The sequence below is a fragment of the Aspergillus aculeatus genome (genome assembly GCF_001890905.1).
Source record: "Aspergillus aculeatus ATCC 16872 unplaced genomic scaffold ASPACscaffold_9, whole genome shotgun sequence".
Taxonomy (NCBI): domain Eukaryota; kingdom Fungi; phylum Ascomycota; class Eurotiomycetes; order Eurotiales; family Aspergillaceae; genus Aspergillus; species Aspergillus aculeatus.
The window spans coordinates 185,127-199,177 of NW_017962984.1; the positions used below are offsets into that span (position 1 = coordinate 185,127).

Here is a 14,051-nt window from a genome sequence, read left to right on the forward strand (position 1 = left end):
GGAGATGATAGAGATATTTGTATAGGTTTAGGGATATATGTATGGGTTTCTGCCGGGAAACGATTGACTGACTCAATGAATGCATGTTCAAGGTTAACTTGTTATTTGTCTGGGCTGAGGTGAGATTAGACGAGGATCTGCCTCGGTTCAGCCTAGTTCGGATTAGCTGGGCTACTAGGTAGTGACTAGTTTCACCATGATTGACTCTGTGCGGCGTACGTACTTACTGTACATCTCTCAATGTACAGTACACTACAAACAATACGGACATTGTTCGACTGGACATCGGATTGGGTGAAAAAGGAATGTTGATGACTACATACTACATACATTAGACCCGACTTTCGGCCATCTCGACGGCATCGTCCGGCTGGCCGTCCTCCACAGCCTTGGTCGGCTGCGCATCCCCCAGCCTCAAATCCTTCAACGACAAACTGATCAAGAACCCAAACCCAGCAACAGCGGTGTACAGTACCCAAACCCAGCTCAACGCCTCCGTCAGCGCATGTAGCACCACCTCCCGCTCCTGGCCCTTCGGCAACATCTTCACAAATGCCTCCGCCGCGGTGGACGCTGCCACAATCTCCCCCGCCAGGGTCTCCCCTAGCACCGCCGCCATCGCTCCCTCCTTCGTACTCACCACATGGCCATACACCACCGATGCAACCACGACCGACACCGCCGAAGCGAGCTGCCGGATGAAGGAGAAGGTCGCCGTCCCGCGGCCCAGCTCCTCCGGTTTGGTGTTCGCCTGCAAGGCGATCAGCGTCGCCTGGAAGTTCGGCCCAATGCCCAGCCCCACGACCACCTGAAACAGAATGATCCGCGGCCACGAGGCGTATGACTGGAGGTCGATGTAGAGCCCAAAGCCAAGAGTCGTGAACAGCATCCCCAAACAGATCGCCTCGCGCGATCGACCGGTACTCCGCATGTAGAAGCCCCCCAACCCGGACGAGATCGAAAGGGCAACGACGAGCGGGAGCAGGTACACGCCGCTCATGAGGGAGCTGGCGAGCAGGACGTTCTGGAAGTAGACGGGCAGATAAAAGCACCCGCCGATGAACACGGTGGCGTGGCAGAAGTTGATGAGGAGGATCGTCAGGTTGTAGGGGTTGGAGAAGATAGTGATGGGGATGATGGGCGTGCGGGCGAATTTCCACTCATGGAGGAGGAAGAGACCGGCCGTCACTAGCCCGAAGACGATGAGGCAGATGATCGTGGCGGACGACCAGGGGTACTGGGAGCCCCCGGATTCGAGGCCAAAGAGGAGCATGAGTGTGGCGCCAACGATCAGGAAGAGGCCGGTCCAGTCGATGGCACGAAGGCCGGTTGCGAGCGGGGTGAGCGGGGCGGTATCGAGTTTGAGGAAAAACAGCAGACCGAAGAAGGCGAGGCCTCCGATGGGAACTAGATGAGGTTAACGATGTAGCGAGGGCGGTGCCAGGAGCACGTACGGTTGATGTAAAAGCACCAGCGCCAAGTCGAGTAGGTGGTGAAGGCGCCGCCGATGATGGGTCCGATGGCACCGGCGATGGCCCAGGTTGCCCCAAAAATACCTAGATACGCCGACCGGCGGCGCACATTGAAGAGATCGGAAACGCAAATATTGGCCAACACAGTAATGCCTCCGCTCCCGACTCCCTGTATGGCGCGGCCCGCGATGACCATGGCGACGTTAATGGCCACGCCGCAGATCAAACTCCCTCCCAGGAAGAGCAGCACGGAGATGATGAGAATGGGCTTCCGGCCCCAGATGTCGCTGATCCGACCCCACAGTGGGACACACGATGCATTGGCAAGAAGGTACGAGGATGCGATCCAGGAGTATGCGCTGTCGGAGGCTTTGAAGTGGGCCACCATTTCTGGCAAGGCCGTCGAGACGATAGTCTGTGAGGAGTAAGTGTGTTATCCATGATACTCGAAGCGAAAAGCCTTACAATGTCCAATGCTGCTAGAAAGACGCATAGCTATGCAAGCTTGTTAGCGATTATTACATGGGGTTGTGCTCGCACAGGTGTTCGTACACTCAACGCTGTCATCACGACAGCGATTCTCTGTTTGCTCTGATGGTCGGCCGGCGAGTCATCCTCCGCTGTATTTGGAGGGACATCTTTGCCCACAGTTGACTCCAATAAATCGTGCTCATCTTCCATTTGCTGGTATGGACGGGGAGACGATCCTTCCTCCGTCTTGACAGCCATGGACGGGGTTTAGGGGTAAAGACCTGGAATGAATGAAACTGAAGAATAGAACGAACGACAAAACGAGGGACGGTTACTTAAGTGAACGAGTGAAAAGAATGAGGGAGATATCAAAGTCAAGAAATATTGACACAAGTGTCTGGAAAGGCCAACCCCCGCGACAGCGACAGGCCACGAGGGTCGAGAAGTTTCGGATAGCCGAAGCTCCTTGACAGCCCATCTGGAAGCATGAGGAGCCCCACTGGCTCGATCGAACCTGGTGTTAAGCCTCCCGATTACGGATGGCGATTGGTAGTATCTGCCTAGGCCCACTGGGTGCATATCCACCCGACGTCATTTTATGGCGCCTGGGAATGTTTTCCAGGCTAGGGCTGGGGGATATCCTTAAGGGGTAAATAGGCGAGTTGCCTCGGGTAACAATGAGGAAAGTACGTGTAAGGGGGAAGTCGGAAGAGGACTCATCCGCCGTGGTAGGAGGACTTTCGACACAGGAACATTGCGTCCATGGTGCAGCAGATGTCCGCGGGCAATAGATGTGTGTTCCTCGAAACCTTGATGAAAGAATCAGAATCAGAAGAAGACGACGGCCATGGAGAAAGTGAGGGAATCCACAGAAAAGACTTTCGGCTCAGTAGCCATGGCTTGCCCGGTGGAGCACAATGAACGGCAAAGCCTGACCAATCCTAGCTGAATGTTGGACTGTGAAAAAGTCTGGGCATCTTAGGCAATGCTCTTCCAAAGAGTGATGGTGGCTGAGCTGGTCAGGGAACCTTTAAGATGGCAGACAAAAGGTAGATATTGAAGATGAAGGTATTTGGGTGAGTGCATAAATCTAAGTGGGTGGGTGAGTCAGCAATCATGGATCTATGCGGCACGTGTCACTTGTACTCAGTACTCAAACAGGAGGTTGCTCAGTCAGGTGACTACCCCGCGAGTTTTCTCCGACAGCCTTTTGCCTGGTGGCTGCCTGGACGCCTGACAGAGTCTTATCGATAAGGCTCTAAGCGCTTGCCAACACAACAAACAAGGTCTCCCCATCACCGCATATGCCATGCCATCATCGTTCACTCTCTTCACTCTCTTCCATACAATACCATTCATCTCTTGGGCATCTTAAGAGCAGTCAAATTGAATCCACTCTGTTTCAATCTGGTGCATTCGCTTCTGAATGTCTGTGACTGCCTTCTCTATTTTATCTTTTCTGTCCCCCAAGCACATTCACCACGTCGGTTGAATGCCTGGCGTCCATCAACACACCTCTACTACTTCACGGGGCCGGCGACCACCCCTAGTAGTCCATCCAGTCTCGTCTTTTCGCGAAGACCTATCTGACTACTATCAAGCATCAATTCTCTCACTCCAAGCTCCCCCTCCAATCTCTGTCCAGCCTACCGACGACCAAGATGCTAGCAGATGCCGATATAACCGCTTTGGACAGCCACCTAGGCACCATTGTCCGCGAAAACCAACAACACCACGACAACCTGCAGAACTTGCTCTCGAAGTTCCAAGAGCTGCTTGAAAGCTACAACAGTTTGAAGAGTGATTACGAGGAGGAAAAAGCGGGGCGAGAGCGTTACAAACGATTGGCGAGGGGGCAGGTATGCGGGCTACAGCTTGTGCTTGGCCAGCAGCTAAAGGGAAATACCTAGGAACGGAACCCGTTTGTGTTGGTCCTAGTCGACGGTGATGGCTATCTGGTATGCGTGCATATTCTGGGTGATGTACGACACCGGACTGATAAGGGGCCTAGTTTAAAGAACACCTGATCAAAGCTGGAAGCGATGGAGGTATCACGGCTGCTCGACTCATGCATGACTCGATTCGCGACTTACTACATGACCGCCTTGGGAGTCACGCGGACCAATGTCGGATCATGGTTCGCATCTATGCCAACGTCCTGGGTTTATCTAAAGCACTGGCGCGCTCCGGACTTGTGGGCAATGAAGCCCGATCGCTATCGCCCTTTGTAGCCAACCTGACAAGCTCCCAAGATTTGTTCGACTTTGTCGACGCAGGGGACAAGAAAGAAGCGGCTGATTACAAGATAAGAGGTCAGCATGTCCTCTCAACTGCCACGTCCTGTTCGCTGACTGAGATAGAAATGTTTCGGATGTTTGCTGACAATAACCAATGCAAGCATATTTTTTTCGCCGGGTGCCACGATGCCGGGTACCTAAATTTACTAACCCCCTACCGTGGACGAGCAGATCGTCTCACCCTTCTTAAAGCAGCCGGATTCCATAACCAGTACAATACTCTAGACTTGCCGCTCAGAGAACTTCCGGAGGTCTTCATGTCGACGCCCTTCGCTGGTGTTCACGCAAGGGAGTCTCCAAGTCAATCTCAGATTCAATCTCAGATCATACTGCCCTCGCCTAGCCGTCCTGTCTGTAAGCATTATCAAAAGGTAGCACCCACCTTGGTTTAAGTGGTGTGCCGAGCTAACGTAACTACAGGGCATTTGCAGGTATGGAAGCACATGCATCAAGCTCCACATACAACCAAATCAACAGATATCTAAAGTCCCCGACGACACTACATCAATCTTTGACCGAGAAAATTCATCTCCATCCCGAACTCACGAATACTATGCAGCCAATCTGCCCACCACTACAGACCCATTCTATGGAACTCATGTGCCTATCAACAAGACTGGAGAACGCATTGATACCTACTGTGCCGCACCCTCGCCTGAAGCGCGGGACCAGTACTCTCGTCGTGCCAGGGTCCACCGGCCTTGCAACAACTTTCACTTAGCCGGACACTGTGATACTATACACTGCGAATTCGACCATGGCCCCATCGACATCAACAGCCGTGGTGTGATGGCTCACATTCTACGCCAGCTCCCGTGTGGCGCCGGTCTCACTTGCCGATCAATGAAGTGTTTTCTCGGCCATCACTGTCAGAAAGACGGATGCCGGGGCACCAAGTGCAGATTTAACAGGCATGCTCATATGCTGGACCTGCACATTGCCAAGTGGGTGCCAGCCTTGGAGAAAGAAGACGTTGTCGCATCCTCCGTGAGCGATGCATCAGAAGAAGCTAGTCCGGTCGACTCCGACAACACCTTCGCATATTCAACCAACGATACACTATCCTGAAGCGCTGAACGATCCATAAGGATCAGTGCACTGAGATTCGATACTACATCCGAGACTGGAACGATAGTAATGGAGACATAGGTATTAACACTAAGATGGAATCATCAACCACGCCGCCTGCATTAGGTCGTTCTAGGATCAATATGTAAAACCAGATTACCTCAGGTACATGGAGGTAATAATGCGATAGCCCACATTTGAGCATAAATGAAATCGTTCCTCTGCATGTTTCCCACGTTATCTGACAGTCAAATGACGACCTTTTACACGGACCATTAGGAGTCAATTTACCTTGAAACTGTGCCAGGTCGGAATCAGACCCCGCATGAACAATGTCTTTTTGACACTGATGGATACTTCCCGCCCGCAGCCAAAGCACTAAGATGTTTCTCTCGCGACCGCCTAAATCGTTCTTAGTGTTTCACTTTACTGAGCACTTTCTTTGCAAATTTGAGGGAGTTTACCGGGCCATTGATTGTTCTTGACCCTTGGTCGAATTAGCCTACTTCTTTGAGTTCTGGCACTTTCGGCTGGAAGCCAACACTGGCTTGGCTTTGTGCTTTCATGCTGGATGACGTACCTCGTTTGCTCCAGGTCGCCATCAAAGAGCAGCGGCTGTGATCTCCGGGTTGCTCATGCTACAGAGCATTATGCCGCTCATAGGAGTTTCCTGACCCAGCAGGCTTTGGTGGTCACGATAAAGGAAACAGAACTTCACCAGCGCGGCTCACGTTGGCATATTTCGTCGAACAAACAAAGCAATGCCGTCCTCTCGCCTCTTCCAACATGAGGTTTGCGATTATATCGAGTCGACATACTCCAATTCCTCTTCGAAGCAAAAGGTATAAATTGGACTCTAGATCACATAGACGAGGGTTTCTGAAGGCTATAGTATCGCAAGCTCTCATCTACGCTACGGTAGGTATAGATTTTGCACGGTACACCACTTGCTCACCGTAAACGCTTGCCATCGTCACCACAGAAAAGACTTACAATGCCGTCCCAGCTTTCCAGGTTCCCCGAGGTATGCCCCCGGTGCAAGAACCGGTACAACGTCCGGGTTCTGGCTGAGCTGTACCGCACCCAACGAGCACGACTGCCTGTCTCCGCATTCCCCAGCGCAGAGGCACAGGCCGACCCGGAGGAGACATGCGAGCTGGCCCGCGATTTTCTGGATATTTTCAATCGCGCGGGCTTTACGGACGAGGAAGTCTACCGCATCCTCGACCCCGACTCTGAGAGCGAGGACGATGGGCTGAGCGCTCTCACGCAAGAGATGCAAGACCTAGCTGTCACACTTCCGACCCTCTGTGCTACCAAGCCGTCGAGAGACTCTCCCTGGCAATCGGTTGTGCAGCGCATGGCCTACAGTATCGTTGAGGACGTCCTGCCGCCAACCACCCTGCCCTCTTGCAAATGCAAAGCCTACTTGCTGACGCCGACTCGGCTGAGCTGCCTGGATCTGGCCCTGCTGACAGACTCCGTCGCGGCAATGGACTTCCTCTTCTCCGCGGGCCTCCACCCGACCGCGGTGTTGCCCACCGGCTTCAACATCCTGGGTACCGCCATCCTGGCCGAGGCCACCCACGTCGTAGCCTATATCTACGACGCCTTCTCTGTGCCTTCATTTTCCTGGGTCGGCAACGCACACACCACCTTTATCCCCGATCAACCGTCCCTCCACCCGCTCACTCTCGCCCTCCGGATGCACAACATCCCCTTGTTCCAACTCATCCTCAGCCACGAGGCGCCGGGCGAACCGATCCCCACGGAGATTTTGCTGTGGGCCGTCCAATACGGCGACGTGGAAATCGTGCGCGCGCTACACAAGCAAGCAGGCGTGGACTTCTTCGCCGACAACCAGCCCAATCGCATCGTGGGTTGTCCTGACCACAAAGTGCCCGGGGCAGTTGTCGAGTACAGAGGTGGAATGCCCATCGCGCGCATTCTGCTGCACTTCGCCGCGCGCAACACCGCCGCCGGTGCGCAAATGCTTGAGTGTTTGCTTGGCATGCCCCCGCCGGGAGACCTGCGCCTGCGCCGCCGTCTCCTCAACGCGCGGTCCTGGTACGGCACCACCCCGCTGATGGACGCCGTGCGCGCCGGCAACCATGCCGCCGTCCGCTACCTAGCAGACCCGCAAACCACGTATCTCGATGTCGTCAACCCGCTCGGCATGTCGGCACTGTTCCTCGCGGTGCAGCGGTTGGACATCCAAGCCGTCGAGACCTTGTTCGAGGCCGGCTGCGCGAACGGGAACGAGCCCGATGATAGAGACGGAAGGCCTGTCAAGCCCCCCTTCTATGCCATTATTGACGCTCATCGCCGGCCCTGCATCGGGCGATATAATCCCATGGAGTTGGAGGCGCATCTTGACAAGGTACTGGATGTGGCTAGGGTGTTGTTGTTGAACGGCACCGATCCCAGACTCAAGTGGGAGGAGAACGTGGAGGAAGGACCGGAGGTCAAGACGGTGCTGGAGGAGGTGAAGACCGAACCCGTGCTGGAGAAGTTCGTACGCCTGTTGTTGGAGGAGAAGGATTTCCCGCTGAGCGACATTTGAGCTACTGGCTTAGTCGCTTCGAGTGGGTTTAGAGACTCTCTTTGGAATAATATATATTATTATCATGATTCAAGTTTTCCTTTTGTTTTCTTTTCTTTTCTTTTCTTTTCTCTTTTCTTTTTTTTCCCCTCCTTTCTTTTTGAAGGATGATATATATGCAAGATATGTTAGTCTCAGTTTTCAGGGTTGTGATTCGGGGGTTTGGTTGTTCCAAGTGTTAAAGATACTGGAAGGTAAGCAAGACTCGATTGACAACTTTTTAACCTCGAGAGCTAACTAATCGTGATTGAGACTTAAGCGAAAGCAATCGATGATGCAAGAACTCCATAGATGGGCCGAGGTGGGCTGGGCTGCGCTCATGATGTCTCTGCATTGTGAAAGCTATGAAGTTGCCGAATCAGCCTCAATGCACGTTTGCCAGGCAGTTCACCGGGCTTAGACATAGGCCTACTTCTTCATCATCCTGGCCTGGGGCCGGAAGATTTCTTATCAAGTCTCTTTCAATACTCATGGACTTCGAACAGAATACTGGCCTGCTTAGGCGGCCGCCCTAAACCTCAAATTGATTATTCTGCGACAAAATCGCCTTGAGACAAGTACTTTACGATCGCCGATTCACTCTCGACGGTGATCCCGCTCTATAAACCAGCTTTGGTCCACTCGGCTGGATGGGAACTAGCAGCCATTTGGGGTTCGCCCAACCAAGCCTCGCTGACGAAGGTTATATCAGGTTGCTGCTATGGTGAGGCACCATCTCTATTCGTATCTAACGAGAACCCCAGCTTCCTCCGCTGAAGATCCCCTGGAACTCATGCGACGTGAGCGTGGAAAAGTGACAATGAGCGCTAGATAATGATCCATACATTGGTTTGGCCATTGCTTTGATACTTAAGGGAGACATCCGTATAATCAGGAACTGGTCAACATGTCCGGAATTTCTTGAGGCGATGTTCACGAATCGATGGGGATTCTCGCCATGATTGTTTATCTGAAGTGATTGTACCATGGTACAAACTCAATGTGTCAGTGACTGCAGGGAATGAGAATCACAGCAACGCACATATATAAGAGGCGACATGATAAAATATGACTACAACTCAACCCCTACATAGTTCTCGATCGATACATCCCTCAGAACATCCAACCAACCCGCATCAAACCAGACCAAGTCAGATACAAAACTATCAACCATGGACAACATCGACCGAGTCGAAAGCGCCCAATGGTGTGGCCAATGTGGTCATCTCAGGAGGCCTGCCAGCCTGGCCATGGAGTTCACGCAGCTACGGAAACAGCCCCTGCCAGCGCTTCCCGATCCGGAGGGCATCCAGATTCTCAACGGGTCGAACCTGATCCCCTGTCTGATGGCCCTCTGGAAAGAAGCGGGGCTGGACCTGTCCCATCTAGAGCGTATGCTACTACATCCGGTAATCGATCACGGCGTTGGGGCGCCAACCCTGCGGTCCATGATCCAACGACGCTTCTGCGCGGTACTGGCTGAAGGTTTCCAGAACTACCACGTCTCCGCCGACGGCAAGCTGCTCCAGTTCTGCTGCTATGCCGGGCACCAGCAGGCCCCCATAGGCCCTGGGTCGGGCCCCGCCGCTGCACCGCAGGTCGCCTTTCCCAACGTGGTGCACCACGCCCTCGCTCACGACTCGCTCGACGAGATCAAGCTGGCCGTCGCGTTAGGCCTGGAAGCCCACAGGCCCGTCTACTGGGGATATACTCTGCTGGGCGCGGCGATCCTGGCCCGGGCCCGCAATGTGATTCGATACCTCTTCGAGCGGGACGACCGGTACCCGGGGACGGCCAAGCCCCCCGCCGACCAGCGAGTCAACTGGATCGGGAGCGACTACTACGGGCCGCTCGAGCTGGCGCTTGTCTTGAAGGACAAGCGGCTCATCTCGCTGCTGCTGGAGCTCGTCGGAGGGGGCAACCCAGACATCCTGGAGTGGCAGCGCGTGGCAAACCTGTGCGTGGAGCAGACGACCAGCGGTGTGATGCTCAAGTACCTGGTCATCCAGATCGGAGTCGACCTGCTAGCGAGCGACGCCAACATCATCCACGAGCCGGTGCAGCTCAAGCTGCCAGCGGAGCTGGCGGCGACCTGGGGCCCCAACGCAGGCGAGTACCTGCTGCGGCGGGCGATCCGCCAAGACTGGGCGGTCTCCCGAGTGGTGATCGACCTGGTGCTGGGGCAGGCGCAAGCGTACTGGACCCACACCGCGGCGACAGACGCGAACTATGCCAACCGGTGCTATCAGCTCCTCAACGACCCCATCGCCGGCCTCGACGTCGACCGTCCGCGGATCGCGATCCCGCCGATTGCATGGGCCACCACGTTCGACCACCGGTACGCCTTCGACACGCTGCTCAAGCAGCCCGGGTTCGACCTGAACCGCGCGTTCGTCGCGCAGCCTGACGGCGACCGCATGTACACGCCCCTGACCTTCGCCGTGCGCATGGGAGCCAGCTGGGCCGTCGACAAGCTGCTGCTCCGACCCGACTTGAACGTGCACCGTCACGGTCCCATGCCCTTTCGCTGGGCCAACGCCCTACCGAATACGCGCTACCCCAGCCCCTTTCGGGAGATCGTCTCCGTCGTGGAGGACCGGGCCAATGAACTGGTCCCCGGCACCAATCGCACGGTTGGGCTGGACAACGCCATGATCGCCTTGGGCAGGCGCTTCCGCAACATGGTCACACTGTTCATCGGCAGGTTCAACCCCCAGGTTCACGTTGGGTGGCGTACGGGGGAGACCTTTCCCCGATGGGTACTGAGGAACCAGCCCGTAAGCATCTACTTTGATGGTGTGGTTGATCTCCTGCGCCAGCACGGGCACATACCATGATTGCCGCGTTGGACCTTTGGGGAAGGGAGTAGATAATGGCTTAGCTGATAGTTATGTTTTAGATATCTCCATGTATCAGACTTAGTTTAATTTTCAACATAATAATGTACGTCATCAAAATATATCCGGAATCTCACCGCCCCCGGGCAAGATTTCCTCTCTTTCCTTCAACAAGACCAACAAGACCAGACGAATTCAAGCAATCAAAATGTATGTATGACTCGGTGTTGATTATAAACTGTATATCGTATATCTCTAACTTGGAGCAGGAAGCAAACTGCGAGTAAACTCGCAACAAGACAAAACACAAAAGCTCCCACAACGCCAGCGCTCGTGTATATGCTTTCGACCCATGAATCCTTTTCAAACACACAGAAAGAGAAAGTGCACAAGAAGAATTATGTAAAAACAAAAGACAAAATTTGTTTTTCGTCAAGTAGAACTCCATCTCATCTTCAGTCCTGGTTCTCCTCGACCGCCTTCTCCAGATCCTTGATCTTGTGCCGGCCAATCCGCAGCTTGCTGCGCAAGTTCTTCTCCTTGATGAGCAGCGCGCGCTTGCGGCGGCGCGGGGGATAGTTGATGGGGCTCTCGCCGCCGGTGAAGATGGCCAGATCGTAGACCATTGCGCCAAACAGCCCGCCGAAGATGTCGGCCACCCAGGGGCCCCAGACCCACCAGACGTTATTCTCGGTGAAGACCTGGCCGCCCCAGCCGGCCATGAGGACGGTCAGGCGGGGGCCGAAGTCGCGGGGCGCGTTGAAGCAGCTGCATTGCCGGCACAGGGTTAGCTTGCTTACTATCTAACTGGTGGCGTGCAAAATGATTTTTTGGGGATGACTTACCCGCCGGTGTTGTAGCCCAAAGCCAGCAGCAGCACCGCGATCACGATGCCGATGATGAACGCCTGCATACCGGCGCCGGGCGGGGCGTTGGCGTCGTCGCCCAGCGCCAAGATGATCCCGACCAGGATGGCGCTGCCGAGGAACTCGTCGAAGAAGGCGGTCGCCGGCGTCACGAACGACTTGGGCCCCGTCAGCATGGCCTCGCTGGCGGTCGTCTGCGCCTGCGGCAGCTGGGATTTGACGGAGAGGTCGACGATCGCGTCGTGGTAGATGGCGTAGGCGATGCCGCCGGCGGTGATGGCCCCGAGGACCTGGGCGAGTACGTAGAGCGTGCACTTTCGCGCCGGGAAGCCACGCCACACGGACAGCGAGATGGTGATCGCCGGGTTGAGATGGGCGCCGGAGACACCACCGGCCATGTAGATCCCGATCATGAATGCGAACCCCCACGCCGCGCACTGCGAGACGTAGGTCCCCGCCTGCTCTTGGGAGGTGTAGTGCGACAGACCGGCGCAGAGACCGAGGGTGATGGCCACACTTGTCTAAGGACGTGAAAGGTTAGCATCGCCAAGTTTATCCTCCCGGGGGCAAAAGAATGAACTTACTCCTAGCCACTCTGCAAATGGCTCTTTCGCGTAGAAGCGGATTTTCGACCAGATGTTGAAGAACCCATCATGGTCCGGGTCTTCTCCTTCTTGCTGGGATTCTTCGGTCTGAGGGATCCCGGTCGGCGGTTCCTCGGCGGCCGGGGGAGGACGTGCTCGTCCATCCTCCCTCTCTTCCTCTTTGCGATCCTCCGGCAAGGCTCCGTAGCGCATGCCATCGCGGACCACGTGAGGGAGTGGTTGGGCGAGACTCCAGACTGGCTTGCCGGGCTCGTCTTTGCCGTATTGAGGGTTGAGGTTGTGGTACTCCGGGTGAATGTAGGGTCCGTAGGAAGGCGGCGCGCCCCAGTAGGCAGTGGATCCTGCTAACGAGAACCCTCCGGGAGGCTGGCTCCCCTGGGTCCGAGACCGGGAAACATCGTCTCGCAGGTCACCGGTACGTTGAGTTCGTGCGGTAGCCTGCCGTGAGGCTGGGGGTCGTTTGTTCGGGGGTCTTTCTCGGGGCTGCTGCGACTTTTTGTGGCTGTGAGAAGGTTCGTCGTCCGAATCGGACGATTCAGATGATGGAGACGATTGGGATTGGAACTCCTCCGGATCCGTATGAACTTCTACAGTGGCGTTAGCATTGTCGGGCGACCACAGTCAAAAGTCCATGCAGTAAGAGGACAGACCATCCACCTCTTTTTCGTGCGACTCGAGCGCGTTCGCCATGGAAGTTGATATTTGATTGTAAGCAGGAGCAAAAGAACAAAGCAATTAAGAGGGTGATGTGAGATAGCGAGTGTACTGTCAATTAAAGCCCGAAGAGCTTAAAGGACGGAATTATCGAGCGCAACAACTGGCCTTGCTCTTGAAAGGGCGAGGGGGTTCCAAAGCGGGTCTTATATACTCGGTCAATATTGCGTCACGGAACAGAACGTCAGGATATTCGACGGGGAACGGCCAATTAACGATCTGCATCCACAATGATAAGATCCATCAGCGCCACAACCTGGAAACCTCTTTTTGAACACCAGAGCAGTACACAAGAATGCGGTGCAATCCAGAGAACTTGATCACGGGCATACCCCGGCTTGTGTGGCGCACACATCGTAGGTAACTATCTCGAATGACAGAGTAGCTAAGTGGGCAGATTGCATGAATCATGGTGGCTGCTCTTCGTCATAACCATCAAGCATCGGGCTGTTTTACCATCCAGTCGACTCGAGACGCAATGGTGGGTAAGCTGGCTGTAGGGCTCCAGTACCTGAAAATGCTTGTCCTGTGAGGGATCTACGGCGACGAAGAGCATCCATTTAGCAGTACGGGTACAGTGTAAGCTGTCGGGATTCGAAAAATCCCGTGCTGATTGGCGGGTTCTCGAAATCACGGCAAGTCCACGCCGTCGTGGACTGGTATGCCGGGCACTGACCCTGGGATGGTTGGCGGAAGCCCATCCGTTGCGCGCGCGTACACATTGGACAGGTCCGTGAGGATCGGCCAGTTAGTCAGTCTCAGCGGTCGACGGGAGCAAAGATGGGATCCACCGGTGACATCGCCGGCCCAGACAGTCCCGAACTTACTCTGTAGTACTGTACTCAGTAGACTAGCCGGCAATCGAACCAGCTGCGGTGCGAATCAGTCCAGCTTTGGGGCGGAACAGAAAAGCTTTATCTGGTGCTTTCGACAGGGTTTCCAAGTCATAGCGGAAGTGGGATTGCGAATCGTAGGGCCTCCGGAATGCATTCCGACTGGAGGCATCTCTACCGCGGGAAAGTATGACGTTGGAAGATTCGATGTGCTGTAAAACTCTGCTGTCACATATCCTGCGATGGAAACACTTTGTTCAGTCTCCGAGATAAGATTTGTACCCTCGCGGGGGGCAGTTTGCCAGAC

At 54.8% G+C, this 14,051-nt stretch overlaps 4 protein-coding genes across 4 annotated transcripts; 2 read left to right on the forward strand and 2 right to left on the reverse strand.

Annotated features, from left to right (window-relative positions):
- Positions 1-331: 331 nt before the first annotated feature.
- On the reverse strand, positions 332-2,201 carry ASPACDRAFT_52591 (MDR family MFS transporter; the record flags this gene model as incomplete). The annotated part of the gene is made up of 4 exons (XM_020202635.1): positions 332-1,407; positions 1,455-1,887; positions 1,938-1,967; positions 2,025-2,201. The coding sequence occupies 4 exons, from the start codon at positions 2,199-2,201 to the stop codon at positions 332-334; spliced, it is 1,716 nt and encodes a 571-aa protein (XP_020055451.1).
- Positions 2,202-3,604: 1,403 nt separating this feature from the next.
- ASPACDRAFT_29631 (uncharacterized protein) lies at positions 3,605-5,308 on the forward strand (the record flags this gene model as incomplete). Its single annotated transcript, XM_020199654.1, has 4 exons — positions 3,605-3,802; positions 3,955-4,255; positions 4,304-4,611; positions 4,661-5,308. 4 exons carry the CDS (start codon positions 3,605-3,607, stop codon positions 5,306-5,308), a joined length of 1,455 nt encoding a protein of 484 aa, XP_020055452.1.
- Positions 5,309-6,302: 994 nt separating this feature from the next.
- Positions 6,303-7,871, forward strand: ASPACDRAFT_43773 (ankyrin repeat domain-containing protein; the record flags this gene model as incomplete). Its single annotated transcript, XM_020201315.1, has 1 exon — positions 6,303-7,871. One exon carries the CDS (start codon positions 6,303-6,305, stop codon positions 7,869-7,871), a length of 1,569 nt encoding a protein of 522 aa, XP_020055453.1.
- A 3,310-nt stretch (positions 7,872-11,181) lies between these two features.
- ASPACDRAFT_60930 (MIP/aquaporin family protein) lies at positions 11,182-12,887 on the reverse strand (the record flags this gene model as incomplete). The annotated part of the gene is made up of 4 exons (XM_020203608.1): positions 11,182-11,494; positions 11,572-12,113; positions 12,177-12,784; positions 12,848-12,887. 4 exons carry the CDS (start codon positions 12,885-12,887, stop codon positions 11,182-11,184), a joined length of 1,503 nt encoding a protein of 500 aa, XP_020055454.1.
- Positions 12,888-14,051: the final 1,164 nt, after the last annotated feature.